The sequence below is a fragment of the Excalfactoria chinensis genome (genome assembly GCF_039878825.1).
Source record: "Excalfactoria chinensis isolate bCotChi1 chromosome 2 unlocalized genomic scaffold, bCotChi1.hap2 SUPER_2_unloc_1, whole genome shotgun sequence".
Taxonomy (NCBI): domain Eukaryota; kingdom Metazoa; phylum Chordata; class Aves; order Galliformes; family Phasianidae; genus Excalfactoria; species Excalfactoria chinensis.
In genome coordinates, this window is record NW_027315568.1 from 118937 (window position 1) to 142861 (window position 23925).

The 23925-nt window shown below is 54.3% G+C and overlaps 1 protein-coding gene across 1 annotated transcript in view; it reads left to right on the forward strand.

The window, feature by feature from the left end:
• HSF1 (heat shock transcription factor 1) overlaps window positions 1-23925 on the forward strand; it is a 61171-nt gene that overhangs the window by 21852 nt on the left and 15394 nt on the right. Inside the window, exons 5-8 of the mRNA XM_072360642.1 lie at window positions 14673-14748; window positions 17214-17275; window positions 18458-18554; window positions 22461-22597. Coding sequence (XP_072216743.1) covers window positions 14673-14748; window positions 17214-17275; window positions 18458-18554; window positions 22461-22597 — 372 coding nt within the window. The remainder of the gene's footprint in view (window positions 1-14672; window positions 14749-17213; window positions 17276-18457; window positions 18555-22460; window positions 22598-23925) is intronic.

The following is a 23925-nucleotide window of genomic DNA, read 5'->3' on the forward strand; positions in this document are numbered from 1 at the left end:
CATGATCTGTAAGGACCCTGACAACCCAACCATCTCATGACTCTATGATCTTAAAGGACCTTTCCAACCCAACCATCTAATGGCTCCATGATCTGTAAGGACCCTTCCTACCCAACCATCCTAAGGCTCTGTGATCTTTAAGGACCCTTCCAACCCAACCATCCCATGGCTCCACAGTCTTTAAGGACCCTTCCAACCCAACCATCTCGTCTCTGTTGTCTGTAATGACCCTTCCTACCCAACCATCCCTTGGCTCCATGATCTTTAAGGACCCTTCCAACCCAACCATCCCTTGGCTCCGTGATCTGTAAGGACCCTTTCAACCCAACCACCCCATGGCCCTGTGATCTGTAAGGACCCTTCCAACCCCACCATCTCATGGCTATAGGATCAGTGAGGACTTATTCAACCCAACCATTCCATGGTTCTGTGAGGTGTTAGTACCAGCACCAGCAATTCTGTTAACTCTAACCCTAAGTCGACCACGTAACAAAACTTGGCGCTGGTGTTTGGTCATTGAAGTTGGAAAAGACCTTCAAGATCTTCCAGTCCAATCCCAGCAGTTCCCCCACCATGACCCTAAATAGAACCACAGAGTCATTAAGGATGGAAGAGATCTCCAGGATCCCCATCCCAACCCCAACCCGCCCCCAATGAGACCCTAAATAGAACCACAGACCCTAATTAGAAATAGAGTCATTAAGGATGGAAGAGACCTCCGTGATCCCCATCCCAACCCCAACCCACCCTCAACGAGACCCTAATTAGAGTCATTAAGGATGGAAGAGACCTCCGTGATCCCCATCCCAACCTCAACCCACCCCCAATGAGACCCTAATTAGAAATAGAGTCATTGAGGATGGAAGAGATCTCCAGGATCCCCGTCCCAACCCCATCCCACCCCCAATGAGACCTTAATTAGAAATAGAGTCATTGAGGATGGAAGAGATCTCCAGGATCCCCATCCCAACCCCAACCCACCTCACCATGACCCTAAATAGAACCACAGAGTCATTAAGAATGGAAGAGATCTCCAGGATCCCCGTCCCAACCCACCCCCAATGAGACCCTAAATAGAAATAGAGTCATTGAGGATGGAAGAGACCTCCAGGATCCCCATCCCAACCCCAACCCACCCTCAATGAGACCCTAAATAGAACCACAGACCCTAATTAGAAATAGAGTCATTGAGGATGGAAGAGACCTCCAGGATCCCCATCCCAACCCACCCCCAATGAGACCCTAATTAGCAAGAGTCATTAAGGATGGAAGAGATCTCCAGGATCCGCATCCCAACCCCAACCCACCCTCAACGAGACCCTAATTCGAGTCATTAAGGATGGAAGAGACCTCCATGATCCCCATCCCAACCCCAACCCACCCCCAATGAGACCCTAATTAGAGTCATTAAGGATGAAAGAGACCTCCAGGATCCCCATCCCAACCCCAACCCACCCCACCATGACCCTAAATAGAACCACAGAGTCATTAAGGATGGAAGAGACCTCCATGATCCCCATCCCAACCCCAACCCCCCCCCCCACGATGCTCTGCCCAAGCTATGGGCTGACATGCGTTGCACCCCCAGTTTGCACGCAGAGAAAAGGGGAGCACGCTGTGAGCGAGCCGAGCACGCAGAGCGCGGTGCTGCGATGCAACAGCTGCTTCTTGCAGCATCGGAGCGAGAAGGAGAACGCAGAGCTAAGGATAAAGGACGGAGCCATCCCTGCTCCGAGTGCCGGCCGCGTCCTTGCGGGGTGCGCTGCGTTCCCAGCGCTCAGCAGCGATGAAGGGGGAGCAGGAGCGGCGCTGAATGGCGTTGATGGATGCGCTCCGCCTGCGGCCTCGTTTGTTCGGCGCGGCGCAGCTGATCCCTGCGTGCGGGGCCGTCATTAAGGGCGCATCCCCGCGAACTGCCGCCCGGCTCTCGGCTGGGCCGGTCGCTGCTTTCCCACTCAATGCGTCCATCCCCGGAGCTGGGACCCGCTGGGGGACGAAGATTGATGGCAGCGCAGCCGCGATGCGGGGCGGCCGTTTGGGCCGGCAGCTGATTGAGCCTGAGCCGCCGCAGCTGCTTCCTACCCCCGGCAGCTGCTTCCCCCGGCAGCTGCCACTGCGCCACTGCGGCACCGCGCACAACCGCCGCGCCGGGGCACTGTGCTCCACCGCACACGTCTGTGTGCCCTGAGCCCCGTCCTGACCCGGTCTATGTGCCCCAAAGCCCGTCCTGACCCGGTCTGTGTGCCCTGAGCCCCATCCTGACCCGGTCTGTGTGCCCCAAAGCCCGTCCTGACCCAGTGTGTGAGCCCTGAGCCCCATCCTGACCCTGTGTGTGTGCCCCGAATCCCGTCCTGACCCGGTCTGTGTGTGCCCCAAAGCCCGTCCTGACCCAGTGTGTGAGCCCTGAGCCCCATCCTGACCTGGTCTGTGTGTGCTGAGCACTGTCCTGAACCGGTCTGTGTGCCCCAAATCCCATCCTGACCCGGTCTGTGAGCCCCAAATCCCATCCTGACCCGGTCTGTGAGCCCCAAATCCCATCCTGACCCAGTCTGTGTGCCCTGAGCCCCATCCTGACCCGGTCTGTGTGCCCTGAGCCCCATCCTGACCCGGTCTGTGTGCCCTGAGCCCCATCCTGACCCAGTCTGTGTGCCACAAAGCTCATCCTGACCGAGACTGTGTGCCCCAAAGCCCGTCCTGACCCGGTCTGTGTGCCCTGAGCCCCATCCTGACCCGGTCTGTGTGCCCTGAGCCCCATCCTGACCTGGTCTGTGTGCCCCAAAGCCCGTCCTGACCCGGTCTGTGTGCCCTGAGCCCCATCCTGACCTGGTCTGTGTGCCCTGAGCCCCGTCCTGACCTGGTCTGTGTGCCCCAAAGCCCATCCTGACCCGGTCTGTGTGCCCCAAATCCCATCCTGACCCGATCTGTGAGCCCCAAATCCCATCCTGACCCGGTCTGTGTGCCCTGAGCCCCATCCTGACCTGGTCTGTGTGCCCTGAGCCCCGTCCTGACTCTATTTGTGTGCCCCAAAGTCCCGTCCTTACCCGGTCTGTCTGTGTGCCCTGAGCCCCATCCTGACTTGGTCTGTGTGCCCCGAATCCCATCCTGACCCGGTGTGTGTACCCTAAGCCCCATCCTGACCCAGTCTGCGTGCCCTGAGCCTCGTCCTGACCCGGTCTGTGTGTGCCCCAAAGCCCATCCTGACCCAGTCTGTGTGCCCTGAGCCCCATCCTGACCCAGTCTGTGTGCCCTGAGCCCCATCCTGACCTGGTCTGTGTGCCCCAAATCCCATCCAGACCCAGTCTGTGTGCCCCAAATCCCATCTTGACCCGGTCTGTGTGCCCTGAGCCCCGTCCTGACCTGGTCTGTGTGCCCCAAAGCCTGTCCTGACCCGGTCTATGTGTGCCCCAAATCCCATCCTGACCCGGTCTGTGTGCCCTGAGCCTCGTCCTGACCCGGTCTGTGTGTGCCCCAAAGCCCATCCTGACCCGGTCTGTGTGCCCTGAGCCCCATCCTGACCCAGTCTGTGTGCCCTGAGCCCCATCCTGACCTGGTCTGTGTGCCCCAAAGCCCGTCCTGACCCGGTCTATGTGTGCCCCAAATCCCATCCTGACCCGGTCTGTGTGCCCTGAGCCCCATCCTGACCTGGTCTGTGTGCCCTGAGCCCCGTCCTGACCTGGTCTGTGTGCCCCAAATCCCGTCCTGACCTGGTCTGTGTGCCCTGAGCCCCATCCTGACCCGGTCTGTGTGCCCCAAAGCCCATCCTGACCCAGTGTGTGTGCCCTGAGCCCCATCCTGACCTGGTCTGTGTGCGCTGAGCCCTGTCCTGACCTTGTCCTTGTGCCCCAAATCCCATCCTGACCCGGTCTGTGTGCTCCAAATCCCATCCTGACCCGGTCTGTGTGCCCTGAGCCCCATCCTGACCTGGTCTGTGAGCCCTGAGCCCTGTCCCGACCCGGTCTGTGTGCCCCAAATCCTGTCCTGACCCGGTCTGTGTGCCCTGAGCCCCATCCTGACCCGGTCTGTGTGCCCTGAGCCCCGTCCTGACCTGGTCTGTGTGTGCCCCAAATCCCATCCTGACCCAGTCTGTGTGCCCTGAGCCCCGTCCTGACCCGGTCTGTGTGTGCCCCAAATCCTATCCTGACCCAGTCTGTGTGCCCCAAAGCCCGTCCTGACCCGGTCTGTGTGCCCTGAGCCCTGTCCCGACCCAGTCTGTGTGCCCCAAAGCCCATCCTGACCCGGTCTGTGTGTGCTGAGCCCTGTCCTGACCCAGTGTATGAGCCCTGAGCCCCATCCTGACCCGGTCTGTGTGCACTGAGCCCTGTCCTGACCCCATCCTTGTGCTCTGAGCCCCATTCTTGTGCCCATAGCTCCATCCTTGTGCCCTGAGCCCTATCCTGACCCCATCCTTGTGCCCTGAACCCCATCTTTGTACCTGAAGCCACATTCTAACCCCATCCTCGTGCCCTAATCGCTATCCTTGTGCCCCAATATCTATCCTTGTGCCCCAAGCACCATCCTAACTCCGTCCTTGTGCCTCTAGCTCCATCCTTGTGTCCTGAGACCCATCTTGACCCCTTCCTTGTGCCCCAGACCCCACCCTGATCCCATCCACGTGCCCACAGCATTGCATGTCATGGAGCAGCTCCCTTCGGTGCTGTCAGCTCGGGCATCGAGGCAGCAATGTTGGCTTGTTGGCTTGTTGGGTTGGTCAAAGCGGGGTGAGGTTCTGTGGGAAGGGGCTGAGTTGGGGTTCAGCTGCAGGCTGACGTTACATGATAGCGGAACACGGGCTGCTGCTCCCGGGCTGCCCCCAGCTGCGGTGCCATGATTGCCCCCCTCTGGTTTGTTTTCCTGGCGCGACTTTGTCCCACGACCCCCCCGGGAGGAGGCAGCGGTTCTGCATCTCAATTACAGGTGCCTGGGGAGCGGCGGCCTTTTGTGTGCATTGATCCGCCAGCTGCTGGCTTCAGCTGATGCCTCCGGATCAGGGGAGGGGGAGAGGTGCCCACGTTGTGTCTTCTGTCTGCGCCCTGCTGGGGTGGCCGGTGCTCATAGATGTGCTGATGGGAGGCACAGAACTGCAGCATGGGGCCAGTCTGTGCTGTGCTGCTGCGTCGTGTAGAACCACGGAGCTGTAGGAAGGGTTGGACTGGAAAGGGGTCTTACAGGTCGTGGAACCATGGGGTGGTTGGGTTGGAGGGGTCCTGGAAGATCAGAACGCTGTAGGATGGTTGGATTGCATTGGAGGAGTCCTTTAGAATGGTGGAACTGCAGAATGGTTGGATTGGAAGGGTCCTTGCAGGTCATAGAACTGTGAAATGAGTTGGGTTGGACGGGACAATAACGATCGAAGAACCACAGAACGGTTGGATTGGAAGGGTCCTTGCAGGTCATAGAGCCATGAAATGGTTGAGTTGGGTTGGACGGGACATTAACGATCATAGAACCACAGAATGGTTGGATTGGGAGGGTCCTTGCAGGTCACAGAGGCATGAAATGAGTAGGGTTGGACGGGACATTAATGATCGTAGAACCACAGAATGGTTGGATTGGAAGGGTCCTTGCAGGTCACAGAACTGTGAAAGGAGTTGGGTTGGACGGGACATTAACGATCATAGAATCACAGAATGGTTGGATTGGAAGGGTCCTTGCAGGTCATAGAACTGTGAAATGAGTTGGGTTGGATGGGACATTAACGATCATAGAACCACAGAACGGTTGGATTGGAAGGGTCCTTGCAGGTCACAGAGCCATGAAATGGTTGAGTTGGGTTGGACGGGACATTAACGATCGTAGAACCACAGAATGGTTGGATTGGGAGGGTCCTTGCAGGTCATAGAGCCATGAAATGGTTGAGTAGGGTTGGACAGGACATTAATGATCGTAGAACCACAGAACGGTTGGATTGGAAGGGTCCTTGCAGGTCACAGAACTGTGAAATGAGTTGGGTTGGACAGGACATTAACGATCATAGAACCACAGAATGGTTGGATTGGGAGGGTCCTTGCAGGTCACAGAGGCATGAAATGAGTAGGGTTGGACAGGACATTAATGATCGTAGAACCACAGAACGGTTGGATTGGGAGGGTCTTTGCAGGTCATAGAGCCATGAAATGGTTGGGTTGGGTTGGACAGGACATTAATGATCATAGAACCACAGAACGGTTGGATTGGAAGGGTCCTTGCAGGTCACAGAGCTGTGAAATGAGTTGGGTTGGACAGGACATTAACAATCGTAGAACCACAGAATGGTTGGATTGGGAGGGTCCTTGCAGGTCATAGAACCATGAAATGGTTGAGTAGGGTTGGACAGGACATTAATGATCATAGAACCACAGAACGGTTGGATTGGGAGGGTCCTTGCAGGTCATAGAGCCATGAAATGGTTGAGTAGGGTTGGACAGGACATTAATGATCGTAGAACCACAGAACGGTTGGATTGGAAGGGTCCTTGCAGGTCACAGAGGCATGAAATGAGTTGGGTTGGATGGGACATTAATGATCGAAGAACCACAGAACGGTTGGATTGGAAGGGTCCTTGCAGGTCATAGAGCCATGAAATGGTTGAGTAGGGTTGGACAGGACATTAACAATCGTAGAACCACAGAACGGTTGGGTTGGAAGGGTCCTTGCAGGTCATAGAGCCATGAAAGGAGTTGGGTTGGATGGGACATTAATGATCGTAGAACCACAGAACGGTTGGATTGGAAGGGTCCTTACAGGTCACAGAGCCATGAAATGGTTGAGTTGGGTTGGGAGGGTCCTTTAGAATTGTGGAGCCACACAGTGGGTGGATTGGAAGGATCTCTGAAAATTGTAGAGCCATGGAATGGGTTGGGTTGGAAGAGTCCGTAGAGATCGTAGGACCATGGGATGGTTGGGTTGAGAGGGTCCTTGGAGATCAGAGAGCTGTGGGGTGGTTGGGTTGGGTTGGAGGGGTCCTTCAGAATGGTGGAACTGCAGAGTGGTTGGATTGGAAGGGTCCTTAAAGATGGTAGAGCCATGGAATGGGTTGGATTGAGAGCATCCTTGAAGGTCGTAGAGCTTCATGCTTCATAGAGCATCATGGGGTGGTTGGGTTGGGTTGGGTTGGAAGGGTCCTTTAGAACCATAGAACCATAGAGTTCAGTTGGAAGAGTCCGTGAACGTCACAGAGACATGGGAGAGTCCTTAAGGATCATAGCATCGCAGGATGGTTGGGTTGGAAGGGTCCTTAAAGATCGCAGAACCACATAATGGTTGTGTAGGGAAGGTCCTTAAAGATCATAGGGCTGTGGGATGGCTGGGTTGGGTTGGAAGGGTCCTTTAGAGCCATAGAAGCACAGCATAGTGGTGTTGGGACGGTCCTTAAAGATCACAGAGCTGTGGAATGGTTGGGTTGGGTTGGGAGGGTCCTTTAGAGCCATAGAAGCACGGCATGGTGGTGTTGGGAGGGTCCTAAAGATCACAGAGCCGTGGAGTGGTTGGGTTGGGTTGGGAGGGTCCTTTATGGCCATAGAAGCACAGCATGGCTGGGTTGGAAGGGGCCCCTCGCCCTGCAGCCATACCCCTGCCAAGGGCTGGGTGTCACTCATGGCCTTCTAATGAACACACCGGGACGGCAGTGCAGCCCCAATGATGATGGGAGCTCAATGAAGCCCCGATGATGGTGGGAGCTCAATGCAGCCCCAATGATGATGGGAACTCAATGCAGCCCCCATGATGATGGGAGCTCAATACCGGTGATGGGAGCTCAACACAGCCCCAATGATGGTGGGAGCTCAATGCAGCCCCCATGATGGTGGGAGATGATGATGGGAGCTCAATGCAGCCCCAATGATGATGGGAGCTGGTGATGGGAGCTCAATGCAGCCCCATGATGGTGGGAGCTCAATACAGCCCCAGTGATGATGGGAGCTCAATGCAGCCCCAATGATGATGGGAGCTCAATGCAGCCCCGATGATGGTGGGAGCTCAATGCAGCCCCAATGATGGTGGGAGCTGGTGATGGGAGCTCAATGCAGCCCCAATGATGATGGGAGCTCAATGCAGCCCCTATGATGGTGGGAGCTCAATACAGCCCCAGTGATGGTGGGAGCTGGTGATGGGAGCTCAATGCAGCCCCAATGATGGTGGGAGTTGGTGTTGGGAACTCAATACAGCCCCGATGATGGTGGGAGCTCAATACAGCCCCAGTGATGATGGGAGCGCAGCCGTCTGCAACGCCGCATCTTCTTTTTAATTGCAAATGATGGGATTGCAAAGAAAGAGCCATTGCTGGGAGGTCCGGCCGGCTGTGAAGCGGAGCTGCTGCCTCTCACCCACAGCCACGTTATCTGCAAGGGGAGCCGCAGCAGCCGCGCTCCGGAGCCGCCCTGCAATTAGTGCTGCTTTGCATGGGGTGCGAGGTGATAAACGAGCGGCGCTGCTGGGCCAGGCAGATAACGGGGATGGCCAATGGGGCTGCGCACTGAATGGGGCTGTGGAGATAATGGGGCTATAGAGATAATGGGGCTATAGAGATAATGGGGCTGTGGAGATAAGGGTGCCCGTGCACGGCTGGGGCTCCGGGTGGGGGTGGGGAGGGTCTGTGGGGCAGGAGGTGACGGGGTTGTGGGTCACCAGCCTTGTTCCTATGTCCGTGGTTCGGTGCTGGGGCCAAGTGTGCCCCCCATGTCACCAGCACTGTGTTCTATGGCCGTGTGCCCCCCATGTCACCAGCACTGTCCCCATGTCACCTGCATTGTGTTCTATGGCTGTGTGTCCCCCCCCCCAAGTCCCTGTTGCTGTCCCCATGTCCCCAGCACTGTCCCCATGTCCCCAGCACTGTGTTCTATGGCCGTGTGTCCCCCATGTCCCCAGCACTGTGTTCTATGGCCGTGTGTCCCCCATGTCCCCAGCACTGTCCCCATGTTACCCACACTGTGTTCTATGGCCGTGTACCCCCATGTCACCAGCACTGTGCTGGGTCTGGGTGCCCCCAGCTCACTGGTGTTGTCCCCATGTTACCATCACTGTCCCCATGTTACCATCACTGTCCCCATGTCACGGGTACTGTATTGTGGCCTTGTAATCCCCCATATCACTCTGCTGGGGTTGTGTGTCCCCCAGGTCACCAGCATTGTCCCCATGTCACCAACACTACCCCAATATTACCAGCACTATTCCCATGTTACCAGCACTGTGCTGGGTCTCAGTGCCCCCAGGTCACTGGTGCTGTCCCCATGTCACCATCACTGTCCCCATGTCCCCAGCACTGTGTTCTATGGCCGTGTGCCCCCCATGTCCCCAGCACTGTCCCTGTGTCACCTGCATTGTGTTCTATGGCTGTGTGTCCCCCCCCCCCCCCCAAGTCCCTGTTGCTGTCCCCCTGTCACCAGCACTGTGCTGGGGCTATGTGTGACCCCCAGGGTAACTGGTGCTGTCCCCATGTCCCCAGCACTGTGTTCTATGGCCGTGTGTCCCCCATGTCCCCAGCACTGTCCCCATGTCCCCAGCACTGTGTTCTATGGCCGTGTGTCCCCCATGTCCCCAGCACTGTGTTCTATGGCCGTGTGTCCCCCATGTCCCCAGCACTGTCCCCATGTCCCCAGCACTGTGTTCTATGGCCGTGTGTCCCCCATGTCACCAGCATTGTCCCCATGTCCCCAGCACTGTCTTCTATGGCCGTGTATCCCCCATGTCCCCAGCACTGTGTTCTATGGCCATGTGTCCCCCATATCCCCATCACTGTGCTGTGTCTGTGTGTCCCCCAGCCCTCTGGTGTTGTCCCTGTATCCCCATCTCTGTGCTGTGACCATGTGTCCCCCCTATCCCCATCACTGTGCTGTGTCTGTGTGTTCCCCCTATCCCCATCACTGTGCTGTGTCTGTGTGTCCCCCCTATCCCCATCACTGTGCTGTGTCTGTGTGTCCCCAAGCCCCCTGGTGCTGTCCCATTGTCCCCAGCACCGTCCCCATGTCACCACTGCTTTGCATGTCGGCAGCTCCCCTCAGAGCTGCTCTTTCAGCCCTGAGGTGCACGTCAGCCCCATTCCCTGTGCTGTGACCCCCTCCTGACAGCCCCATATACCACCCCTCCTTATAGCCCCATATCCCACCCCATCCCACCCCTCCTTACAGCCCCCCATCCCACCTGACATCCCCCCATCCCACCCCTCCCTACAGTCCCATATCCCACCCCTCCTTACAGCCCCATATCCCACCCCACCCCATCCCACCCCTCCTGACAGCCCCATATCCCACCCCTCCCTACAGACCCATATCCCACCCCATCCCACCCCTCCTTACATCCCCCCATCCCACCCCTCCTTACAGCCCCTCATGCCATCCCACCCCACCCCTCCCGACAGCCCCCCATCCCACCCCTCCTTACAGCCCCATATCCCATCCCACCCCACCCCTCCTTACATCCCCCCATCCCATCCCTCCTTACAGCCCCATATCCCACCCCTCCTGACAGCCCCCCATCCTACCCCATCCCACTCCACCCCTCCTTACATCCCCCCATCCCACTGCTCCCTACAGCCCCATATCCCACCCCTCATTACAGCCCCCCACCCCATCCCACCCCTCCTTACACCCCCCATCCCACCCCTCCTGTTCCTCCCTCTCCGGCTGGGCTCCATTTAATTGCCCTGTGGATGGGAGCGCTCTGCAAAGCGTGACGGATGGGGTTGTCCGTCCCAGCTGCTCCCCCTGCCCCTAATGATCCCTGCTGTGCCCGGTGCAGCGGTGCAGGTGTGCTCTGCTCGGCTCATTGCCCCGTGGCTGCCCGCACTAATTGGTGCAGCTGTGCCCCGCGGCCCCGGGCTGCTCCCAACAGCACCGCGGGGGTCCTCAGTGCTTCCAGAAAGCAGCTCTGGGTCGGAGACACCCCCCCCAAAATGGGTTTCAAGTGGTTGTAGTGCAGCACTGAGGGAGTCACTGAATGGCACAGGCTGGGGGGGACCCCAAGGATCACGGAGCTCCAGCCCCTCTGCTGCACACAGGGCCCACAACCTGCCCATCTCATAGCAGCCCATCTCATAGCAACCCATCTCATACCTGCCCATCTCATACCTGCCTATCTTATAGCAGCCCATCTCATACCATCCCATCTCATACCATCCCATCTCACACCATCCCATCTCACACCATCCCATCTCATACCATCCCATCTAATACCATCCCATCTCATACCATCCCATCTCACACCAGCCCATCTCATACCATCCCATCTCATACCATCCCATCTCACACCATCCCATCTCACACCATCCCATCTCACACCAGCCCATCTCATACCATCCCATCTCATACCATCCCATCTCACACCATCCCATCTCATACCATCCCATCTCATACCATCCCATCTCACACCATCCCATCTCACACCATCCCATCTCATACCATCCCATCTCATACCATCCCATCTCACACCATCCCATCTCATACCATCCCATCTCACACCAGCCCATCTCATACCATCCCATCTCATACCATCCCATCTCATACCATCCCATCTCATACCATCCCATCTCATACCATCCCATCTCATACCATCCATCTCATACCATCCCATCTCATACCATCCCATCTCATACCATCCATCTCATACCATCCCATCTCATACCATCCCATCTCATACCATCCCATCTCATACCATCCCATCTCATACCATCCCATCTCATACCATCCCATCTCATACCATCCCATCTCATACCATCCCATCTCATACCATCCATCTCATACCATCCCGTCTCATACCATCCCATCTCATACCATCCATCTCATACCATCCCATCTCATACCATCCCATCTCATACCAGCCCATCTCATACCATCCCATCTCATACCATCCCATCTCACACCATCCCATCTCACACCATCCCATCTCACACCATCCCATCTCACACCATCCCATCTCACACCATCCCATCTCACACCATCCCATCTCATACCATCCCATCTCATACCAGCCCATCTCATACCATCCATCTCATACCATCCATCTCATACCATCCATCTCATACCATCCCATCTCACACCATCCCATCTCATACCATCCCATCTCACACCATCCCATCTCATACCATCCATCTCATACCATCCATCTCATACCATCCATCTCATACCATCCCATCTCATACCATCCCATCTCATACCATCCCATCTCATACCATCCCATCTCATACCATCCCATCTCATACCATCCATCTCATACCATCCCATCTCATACCATCCCATCTCATACCATCCATCTCATACCATCCCATCTCATACCATCCCATCTCATACCATCCCATCTCATACCATCCCATCTCATACCATCCCATCTCATACCATCCCATCTCATACCATCCCATCTCATACCATCCCATCTCATACCATCCATCTCATACCATCCCGTCTCATACCATCCCATCTCATACCATCCATCTCATACCATCCCATCTCATACCATCCCATCTCATACCAGCCCATCTCATACCATCCCATCTCATACCATCCCATCTCACACCATCCCATCTCACACCATCCCATCTCACACCATCCCATCTCACACCATCCCATCTCACACCATCCCATCTCACACCATCCCATCTCATACCATCCCATCTCATACCAGCCCATCTCATACCATCCATCTCATACCATCCATCTCATACCATCCATCTCATACCATCCCATCTCACACCATCCCATCTCATACCATCCCATCTCACACCATCCCATCTCATACCATCCATCTCATACCATCCATCTCATACCATCCATCTCATACCATCCCATCTCATACCATCCCATCTCATACCATCCCATCTCATACCATCCCATCTCATACCAGCCCATCTCATACCAGCCCATCTCACACAGGTCAGTGTCCTGTGGAGCAGCGATGGGATGAGATGGAGCGGCCTCATGTTGCATTTCAGGGGGTCCCGTTGGGGATTAGGGGACGTTCCTTCCCCTAAAGGGCTGTGATCCATCAGCATGGGCTGCGTGGGGGGGAGGGGGGGTCACCATCCCTGCAGGTGCTTCACAACTGTGGGGATGTGGGATCTGGGGACAGGGCAGTGGGCACGGTAGGGGTGGGGGTGCAATGGGGGTCCTGGGGGTCTCATCCAACCTTAATGACTCCGTGGTTGTATTTAGGGTCATAGTGAGGATGGGGTTGAGTTGGATTGGGTGATTATGGGGATCTCTTCCAACCTTAATGACTCCGTGGTTGTATTTAGGGTCACAGTGGGGATGGGGTTGGGTTGGATTGGGTGATTATGGGGGTCTCATCCAACCTTAATGACTCCGTGGTTCTATTTAGGGTCACAGTGGGGCTGGGGTTGGGTTGGATTGGGTGATTATGGGGGTCTCATCCAACCTTAATGACTCCGTAGTTCTATTTAGGGTCACAGTGCGTTGGGGTTGGCCTGGGTGATCCTGGGGGTCTCTTCCAACTTTAATGGCTTTATGGTCCTATTTAGGGTTATGGTGGGGGTAGGTTGGGGTTTGACTGGGGGATCTCAGAGGTCTCTTCCAACCTTAATGACTCTGTGGGTCTGTTTAGGGTCATGGTGGGGTTTAGGGTCATGATTGGTTGCATCGGGGTTGGACTTGAGTATCTTGGGGGTCTCTTCCAACCTGAATGGGTCTATTCAATGTTGTGATGGGGCGGGTTGGGGTTGGGCTGGGGGATCTGGAAGGTCACTTCCAACCTTAATGACTCTGTGGGTCTGTTTAGGGTCATGGTGGGTTAGGGTTGGGCTGGGGGGTCCTACTGGTCTCTTCCAACCTGAATGGGTCTATTCAGTGATGGGGTGGGTTGGGGCTGGACTGGAGAATCTGGGAGGTCTCTTCCAACCTTAATGACTCTGGGTCTGTTTAGGGTCATGGTGGGGTTTAGGGTCATGATTGGTTGCATCGGGGTTGGACTTGAGTATCTTGGGGGTCTCTTCCAACCTGAATGGGTCTATTCAGTGTTGTGATGGGGTGGGTTGGGGTTGGGCTGGGGGATCTTACTGGTCTCTTCCAACCTTAATGACTCTGTGGGTCTGTTTAGGGTCATGGTGGGGTTTAGGGTCATGATTGGTTGCATCAGGGTTGGGCTGGGGGATATTGGGGGTCTCTTCCAACCTGAATGGGTCTATTCAGTGTTGTGATGGGGTGGGTTGGGGTTGGGCTGGGGGATCTTACTGGTCTCTTCCAACCTTAATGACTCTATGGTTCTGTTTAGGGTCATGGTGGGTTGGGGTTGGGCTGGGGGGTCCTACTGGTCTCTTCCAACCTTAATGACTCTATGGTTCTGTTTAGGGTCGTGGTGGGTTGGGGTTGGGCTGGGGGGTCCTACTGGTCTCTTCCATCCTTACTGACTCTGTGATTCTATCATTCAATGTCCCAAACAGCCCTGAGCACCTCCAGGGATGGGGCACAGGGGAGACTTGGCAGGGAATTGGGGCTCAGCCTTGAATCTGACACAAGATTGGGGCAAAAAAGGCTGAAAACGGCCAACTTAGTTGCGGGGTCGGTGCCTGGCAGCGGGGTCACTGCGGGACTGCCATCGGATCAACGTTACTCACTTAAACACCCGCTCTGGGGGTCTGCAGGAGCAGAGGGAGCGCTGCAGCCTTCCTGCCCGCCTCCTGCCCTGCCTTCTGCTTGCAGAGTTCACCCCGCTGTGCCATCTTTGTTCTCAGCAGGTTTCTGCTTCCCTTGCAGTGAGAACGAGGCGCTGTGGAGGGAGGTGGCCAGCCTGAGGCAGAAGCACGCGCAGCAGCAGAAGGTGGTCAATAAGGTAAAGCCCGAAGCGGAGCTGGGGAGGGGGGGCTCAGCAGCTGCTGTGATCCCATGCATAAGGGGGGGGGTGTCTGGAAATGCAGCAGGGAGGGCTGAGCTGTGGGGCAGAGCTCAGCTGGGAGCTGGGTCCTGTTCACATGGAGCTCACATGGGCTTCAGTTTGGGCCCAGTGTCCCTCGTCCCATCATTGGGAACACCCAGCAGAGCCTGACTCCCTCCTCTCACCCTTCAAAGACCCATCAGTACTGCCCAGACCCCTCTCAGCCTTCTCTCCCTGAGCTGCACAGCCCCAGGGCTCTCAGCCTGTCCCCACCAGGAGGGGCTCCAGGCCCCCCCCATCCCCACACCCTCCGCTGGGCTCTCCCAGCAGTTCCCAGTCTGCCCTGAACTGGGAGCCCAGCACTGGACGCGGTGCTCCAGCAGTGCCCCCCAGGGCAGAGCAGAGGGGAGCAGCACCTCCTGCTCTGCTGGCTGCGCTCTGGGCGATGCACCACAGGGTCCCGTTGGCCCTCTTGGCCACCAGGGCTCACTGCTGGCTTGGGGTCAACCACTGGCCAACTGTTGGCCAACCACTGATGAACCAACCCTTGGTCAACCAGTGCCCAAATATTGATCAACCACTGGTCAACCGTTGGTCAATCATTGGGTCAACTGTTGCTCAACCACTGCCCAACCATTGACCAACCATTGGTCGACCAATGGTCAACCAGTGCCCAACCGTTGATCAACCATTGGTCTACCAATGGTCAACCAGTGCCCAAATATTGATCAATCACTGGTCAACCGTTGGTCAATCATTGGGTCAACTGTTGCTCAATCACTGACCAACCACTGACCAACCATTGATGTACCATTGGTCAACCATTGGTCAACCAGTGCCCAAATATTGATCAACCACTGGTCAATCATTGGGTCATCTTTTGCTCAACCATTGACCAACCATTGGTCTACCATTGGTCAACCAGTGCCCAAATATTGATCAGCCACTGGTCAACTGTTGGTCAATCATTGGGTCAACTGTTGCTCAACCATTGACCAACCATTGGTCTACCATTGGTCAACCAGTGCCCAAATATTGATCAACCACTGGTCAACCGTTGGTCAATCATTGGGTCAACTGTTGCTCAACCACTGCCCAACCATTGACCAACCATTGGTTGACCAATGGTCAACCAGTGCCCAACCATTGATCAACCATTGGTCTACCAATGGTCAACCAGTGCCCAGCCATTGACCAACCATTGGTCTACCAATGGTCAACCAGTGCCCAACCATTGACCAACCATTGGTCAACCATTGGTCAACCAGTGCCCAAATATTGATCAACCACTGGTCAACTGTTGGTCAATCATTGGGTCAACTGTTGCTCAACCACTGCCCAACCATTGGTTGACCAATGGTCAACCAGTGCCCAACCATTGATCAACCATTGGTCTACCAATGGTCAACCAGTGCCCAAATATTGATCAATCACTGGTCAATCATTGGGTCAACTGTTGCTCAACCAGTGCCCAACCATTGACCAACCATTGGTCAACCATTGGTCAACCAGTGCCCAAATATTGATCAACCACTGGTCAATCATTGGGTCAACTGTTGCTCAACCACTGCCCAACCATTGGTCAACCATTGGTCAACCATTGGTCAACCAGTGCCCAAATATTGATCAGCCAGTGGTCAACCACTGGTCAATCACTGGGTCAACTGTTGCTCAACCAGTGCCCAGCCATTGACCAACCATTGGTCTACCAATGGTCAACCAGTGCCCAACCACTGCCCAACCATTGACCAACCATTGGTCGACCAATGGTCAACCACAGCCCAACCACTGACCAACCGTTGGTCTACCATTGGTCTACCATTGGTCAACCAGTGCCCAAATATTGATCAGCCACTGGTCAACCGTTGGTCAATCATTGGGTCAACTATTGCTCAAGCACTGCCCAACCATTGGCCAACCATTGACCAACCATTGGTCTACCATTGGTCAACCATTGACCAACCATTGACCAACCATTGACCAGCCATTGGTCAACCAGTGCCCAGATATTGATCATCCACTGGTCAACCGTTGGTCAATTATTGGGTCAACTGTTGCTCAACCACTGCCCAACCATTGCCCACCCATTGGTTGACCACCGCTCAACCACTGGCCAGCCGTTGCCCACCAGGACCTGCAGGTCCTTCTGGCCGAGCTCCTTCCCAGCAGCTCAGCCCCAGCCTGCACTGCTCCACGCAGTCGTTCCTCCCTGGGCTCAGGTCCCTACAGGACCCATGCCGAAGCCCAACAGGTTCCTCCTCACCCAGCCCTCGCTGTGCCCGTCTATGGCTGGATGGCGGCATGGCCTTCTGGGCTGGCAGCCCCTCTCCCTCCTTCACATCAGCCCACAGCAGTTTCCACCTGTGCCTTAATCCGACTCGCTCCGTGCATCCCAACAGCTTCTCCTTTTCCTGTCCTCGCAGCTGATCCAGTTCTTGATTTCACTGGTGCAATCCAACCGCATCCTTGGCGTGAAGAGGAAGATGTAAGTCTGCGTTTCTACCTCCCGATAGAGGTTCCCTGTCTGGGAATAAAGAGGGGATCGGCACAGGGTCCCCCGGGTCTCTGTCTGCTGTAGCAGCCTTGCCGGAGGGGTAGGGCTGCCCCTGGGGCTGTGGGAGCCTCCAGGTCCTCCCTGGTGCTGCTCTGGGAAGGGAAGCAGAAGGGCTGCTGAGCCCACGGGGTGCAGAGCGTCCTTCGTCCTGATCAGCCAATGAGGCTTCCCGTCCCATCGTGGTGTTCCTTGTTGGGCTGAAAAGGAACCATGGGGTCACCGGGAGCGACCTGATGGGACACACGCCCCAAGTCACCAAAGTCTGCTTTGCACTGTGCTGGGGGATCAGCACAGTAAATGCTCCCTACATTTACACTGTGCTGGGGGAGCCTTCCCTGCTCATTGCACTCACTGTGCTGGGTTCCTTCCCTTCTTATTGCACTCACACAGTGCTGGGTTCCCCTATGCTCATTGCACACACACTGTGCTGGTTGATCCTTCCCTGCTCATTGCACACTCACTGTGCCGGGTTCCCCCCTGCTCATTGCACTCACACAGTGCTGGGGGATCCTTCCCAGCTCATTGCACTCACACTGTGCTGGGTTCCCCCCCTGCTCATTGCACTCACACTGTGCTGGTTGATCCTTCCCAGCTCATTGCACTCACACAGTGCTGGATTCCCCCCCTATGCTCATTGCACTCACACTGTGCTGGATTCCCCCCCTGCTCATTGCACACACACAGTGCTGGGTTCCCCCCCTGCTCATTGCTCTCACACAGTGCTGGGGGATCCTTCCCAGCTCATTGCACTCACACTGTGCTGGGTTCCCCCCCTGCTCATTGCACTCACACTGTGCTGGTTGATCCTTCCCAGCTCATTGCACTCATTGCACTCACACGGTGCTGGTTGCTCTGGAGGCCCCCCCTGATGTTTATCCCCACATCCAGATGAAGCTGAGGTTCCCCATTACCAGTTGTGCCCCAGGCTGGTTCTGCAGCCCAACCACTGCTCTCCCCTGAGCCTTAACATCCCCCCATGTCAGCTCCAGCCCATGGCATCCCCCCCAGCTCCCCCCATGGCCATACCCCAGCAGTGCTGGTGCTGGTTCCGGACGGCATTGTCTGCCGTCAGTGCATTGAGGTGACCCCGTGGTGTTTGGGTCTCTCTTGCAGCCCCCTGATGTTGAACGACAGCAGTTCAGCGCATTCCATGCCCAAATACAGCCGGCAGTACTCCCTGGAGCACGTCCACGGCTCATCCCCATACGCAGTAAGTGGGTCCCTATGGGGTTCCCTATGGCTCGTCTTGATGTGGGTCTGCTCGGCTGCAGGGCAATGCTCTGATGGTGGAGCTCATGGGACGGAGGTGGCAGCTGGGAGGGAACAGAGAGGGGAAGATGAACAGGAGGGAACAGAACAGAATAGATCGGAACAGAACAGACCAGAACGGAATAGATCAGAGCAGAATAGATTGGAACAGAAGAGATCGGAACGGAATAGATAGAACAGAATAGATCGGAACAGAATAGATGGGAACGGAATAGATTGGAACAGAATAGATCAGAACGGAATAGATCGGAACAGAATAGATCGGAACAGAACAGACCAGAACGGAATAGATCAGAGCAGAATAGATCGGAACAGAATAGATCAGAGCAGAATAGATCGGAACAGAATAGATCGGAATGGAATAGATGGGAATGGAATAGATTGGAACAGAATAGATCAGAACGGAATAGATGGGAACGGAATAGATCGGAACGGAATAGATCGGAACAGAATAGATCGGAGCAGAATAGATCGGAACAGAAAAGATCGGAACGGAATAGATCGGAACAGAATAGATCAGAATGGAATAGATCAGAACAGAATAGATCGGAACAGAATAGATCGGAACGGAATAGATCGGAACGGAATAGATCGGAACAGAATAGATCGGAACGGAATAGATCAGAACGGAATAGATCGGAACAGAATAGATCGGAACAGAATAGATCGGAACGGAATAGATCGGAACAGAATAGATCGGAACAGAATACACCAGAACAGAATAGATTGGAACGGAATAGATCAGAACAGAATAGATCAGAACAGGATAGATTGGAACAGAATAGATCAGAACAGAATAGATCGGAGCAGAATAGATCGGAACGGAACAGAAGAACATAAGATAGAACAGAAAAGAATGGAACAGAACAGAACAGAACAGAGCAGGATAGACCAGAACAGAATAGAACAGATCAGAACAGAGGAGGATAGGGTAGAACAGAACAGGTTAGAACAGAATAGAGAAGAATAAATCAGAGCAGAGTAGAACAGAACAGGATAGGACGGAACAGAGCGGGATAGAACAGAACAGATCGGAACAGAACAGGATAGAATAGAACAGGTTAGAAGAGAGCAGGACGGAACAGAATAGGTCCGAACAGAATAGATCTGAACAGAGTAGAACAGGGCAGAACAGAACAGAGCTGGATGGATCAGAACAGAAATAGAACAGAACTGGATAGGTCAGAAGAGGATAGAGCAGAACAGGATGGAAATGGACAGGATGGAAATGAACAGGATAGAGCAGAACAGGATGGAAATGGACAAGATAGAACAGAACAGAATGGAAATGGACAGGATGGAAATGGACAGGATAGAACTGAACAGAACAGAATAGGTCAGAACAGAATAGAGCAGAGCAGAATAGAGCAGAGCAGGATGGAAGGGACTTATAAGATAGATTGGGTTGGGTTGGAAGGGTCCTTAAGGATCACAGAGACAAAGAAGATAGAATGGGTTGGGTTGGAAGGGTCCTTAAAGATCACAGAGCCATAGAAGATAGAATGGGTTGGGTTGGAAGGGTCCTTAAGGATCACAGAGCCATAGAAGATAGAATGGGTTGGGTTGGATGGGTCCTTAAAGATCACAGAGCCATAGAAGATAGAATGGGTTGGGTTGGAAAGGTCCTTAAAGATCACAGAGCCATAGAAGATAGAATGGGTTGGGTTGGAAAGGTCCTTAAAGATCACAGAGCCATAGAAGATAGAATGGGTTGGGTTGGAAAGGTCCTTAAAGATCACAGAGCCATAGAAGATAGAATGGGTTGGGTTGGAAGGGTCCTTAAAGATCACAGAGCCATAGAAGATAGAATGGGTTGGGTTGGAAAGGTCCTTAAAGATCACAGAGCCATAGAAGATAGAATGGGTTGGGTTGGAAAGGTCCTTAAAGATCACAGAGCCATAGAAGATAGAATGGGTTGGGTTGGAAAGGTCCTTAAAGATCACAGAGCCATAGAAGATAGAATGGGTTGGGTTGGAAAGGTCCTTAAAGATCACAGAGCCATAGAAGATAGAATGGGTTGGGTTGGAAGGGTCCTTAAAGATCACAGAGCCATAGAAGATAGAATGGGTTGGGTTGGAAGGGTCCTTAAAGATCACAGAGCCATAGAAGATAGAATGGGTTGGGTTGGAAAGGTCCTTAAAGATCACAGAGCCATAGAAGATAGAATGGGTTGGGTTGGAAAGGTCCTTAAAGATCACAGAGCCATAGAAGATAGAATGGGTTGGGTTGGAAAGGTCCTTAAAGATCACAGAGCCATAGAAGATAGAATGGGTTGGGTTGGAAGGGTCCTTAAAGATCACAGAGCCATAGAAGATAGAATGGGTTGGGTTGGAAAGGTCCTTAAAGATCACAGAGCCATAGAAGATAGAATGGGTTGGGTTGGAAAGGTCCTTAAAGATCACAGAGCCATAGAAGATAGAATGGGTTGGGTTGGAAAGGTCCTTAAAGATCACAGAGCCATAGAAGATAGAATGGGTTGGGTTGGAAGGGTCCTTAAAGATCACAGAGCCATAGAAGATAGAATGGGTTGGGTTGGAAGGGTCCTTAAAGATCGCAGAGCCATAGAAGATAGAATGGGTTGGGTTGGAAGGGTCCTTAAAGATCACAGAGCCATAGAAGATAGAATGGGTTGGGTTGGAAAGGTCCTTAAAGATCACAGAGCCATAGAAGATAGAATGGGTTGGGTTGGAAAGGTCCTTAAAGATCACAGAGCCATAGAAGATAGAATGGGTTGGGTTGGAAAGGTCCTTAAAGATCACAGAGCCATAGAAGATAGAATGGGTTGGGTTGGAAGGGTCCTTAAAGATCACAGAGACATAGAAGATAGAATGGGTTGGGTTGGAAGGGTCCTTAAAGATCGCAGAGCCATAGAAGATAGAATGGGTTGGGTTGGAAGGGTCCTTAAAGATCACAGAGACATAGAAGATAGAATTCCGGTTCTATCAGACTCCAGTTGGGCTGTCAATCAGGCTCTGGTTGGGCTGTCAGTCAGACACTGGTGGGGCTGTCAATCAGGTTCTAGTTGTGTTGTCAATCAGATAGCGGTTGGGCTGTCAATCAGACACTGGTTGGGCTGTCAATCAGACAGTGGTTGGGCTGTCAATCAGACAGCGGTTGGGCTGTCAATCAGACAGTGGTTGGGCTGTCAATCAGACAGCGGTTGGGCTGTCAGTCAGACAGCGGTTGGGCTGTCAGTCAGACACCGGTTGGGCTGTCAATCAGACAGCGGTTGGGCTGTCAGTCAGGCACTGGTTGGGCTGTCAATCAGGCATCATTTGGGCTGTCAATCAGACAGCGGTTGGGCTGTCAATCAGACACCGGTTGGGCTGTCAATCAGACAGTGGTTGGGCTGTCAGTCAGACACCAGTTGGGCTGTCAATCAGACAGTGTTTGGGCTGTCAATCAGACTCCGGTTGGGCTGTCAATCAGACACCGGTTGGGCTGTCAATCAGACAGCGGTTGGGCTGTCAATCAGACACTGGTTGGGCTGTCAATCAGGCACCAATTGGTCTGTCAATCAGACACCGGTTGGGCTGTCAATCAGACAGTGGTTGGGCTGTGGCACTCCATCATTATTTTCCAGCTGCCCCCCAAGGTCCCGGCCGCACTCTGGAGCTGCACCATGGGCCACAGCAGCTCCGTGTTTAACCTTTAAAGGTTTCCTGGTCCGATTTTGTCCTCACCGTACAGAGTCCAGCTTTGATGGGAGTGTAGAAGTGGGGATGCAGAGCAGGAGGGGAAAGCCTCAAGTCAGGCGTTCCATAAAGCCCAAGTGTTCCGGGGCAAGGGATGTGGTGCTTGTGTGCCTTCCTGCTGCCACGGAACCTCACTGCCCTCGTTGTTCCAGGCTTCTTCCCCAGCGTACAGCGGCTCCAACATCTATTCCCCGGATTCATCCACCAACTCGGGTCCCATCATCTCGGACGTGACGGAGTTGGCCCAGTCCAGCCCTTCGGCATCTCCCAGCGGCAGCCTGGATGAGAGGTGAGTGGGCAGCTCTGAGCTCTCGCTGGGGGTCACCTCTGTGGGCACCCTCAGGTTCAGATGGAACTCCGCTTTGTGCCCCGTGCCCCTCGTCCCCATTGCTGGGCGCATCTCCCCCCAACCCCTCTAGGGGTGGGGCTGGGGGGTCCCTCCAACCCAACCGTGTTGTGGTTCTGTGATCTTCCAGGACCCTTCCAACCCAACCAGTTCCATGACTCTGTGTCTCCCTGATCAATAAGGGCCCTTCTCCTATGGAACCCATTCCATGGTGCCACGTTACAGCAGCTCCTTTTTCTTTGTGCCAACATCACCAGAAGAGAAGCAGAGAGGGACCTGGACCCTCGAGGAACCCACTCCTGCACCCCCAGCCCCATTGCTGGGACGGCCAAAGCCTCCCCCAGTACCCCCAGTGCAGCTGTCCCTCCCATAGCCCCACTCCCATCAAACCCCGGGGGCTGTTGGGCCCATCTTTCTTGATCACGCTGTGGTCTCTTTCCCCCCTCCCCCCCCCCCTCTTCAATAGGTTATTCTGCCATTAATGCTTCCCCCAGGGCTCTGAATTACCCACAGATGCCATTTATTATCACCTACAGATGCCATTTATTGCCTTAATGCTCCCTGCCACGAACACTCCCACTTAAATACAGGCCACGTCTTTGCTAAATGGGCCCTTTCATGCTCTGTTGTCATCGCTGTCTGTTCTGGTGGGACTGGTTGAGCCTCTTCTACCCCCAAAGCTCGGCTGGTTTCTATCCTCGCAATGAGGGCTGACCAAAGGAGCCACCTTCCCTTCCCATAACAGCTCTGGTGCGGCGGTGGCTGCGCCGTGCATGTCCCTTTAAGAAAGGGGGTGCTGTAGGGTGCTGCAAGGGTTGGCCAACAATTAGTTAACTGTCAGTCAGCTGTTGGTCAACAGTTGGTCAACCATTGGTTAACTATCAGTCAGCTGTTGGTCAAGCATTGGTCAACAGTTGGTCAACCATTGCTTAACTATCAGTCAGCTGTTTGTCAAACATTGGACAATGATTGGTCAACCATTGGTTAACTATCAGTCAGCTGTTGGTCAACTGTCAGTCAACTGTTGGTCAACCATTGGTTAACTATCAAGTCAGCTGTTGGTCAACAGTTGGTCAGCGGTTGGTCAACCATTGGTTAACTATCAGTCAGCTGTTGGTCAACTGTCAGTCAACTGTTGGTCAACCATTGGTTAACTATCAGTCAGCTGTTGGTCAACAGTTGGTCAACCATTGCTTAACTATTAAGTCAGCTGTTGGTCAAGCATTGGTCATGGGTTGATCACTCATTGGTTAACTATCAGTCAGCTGTTG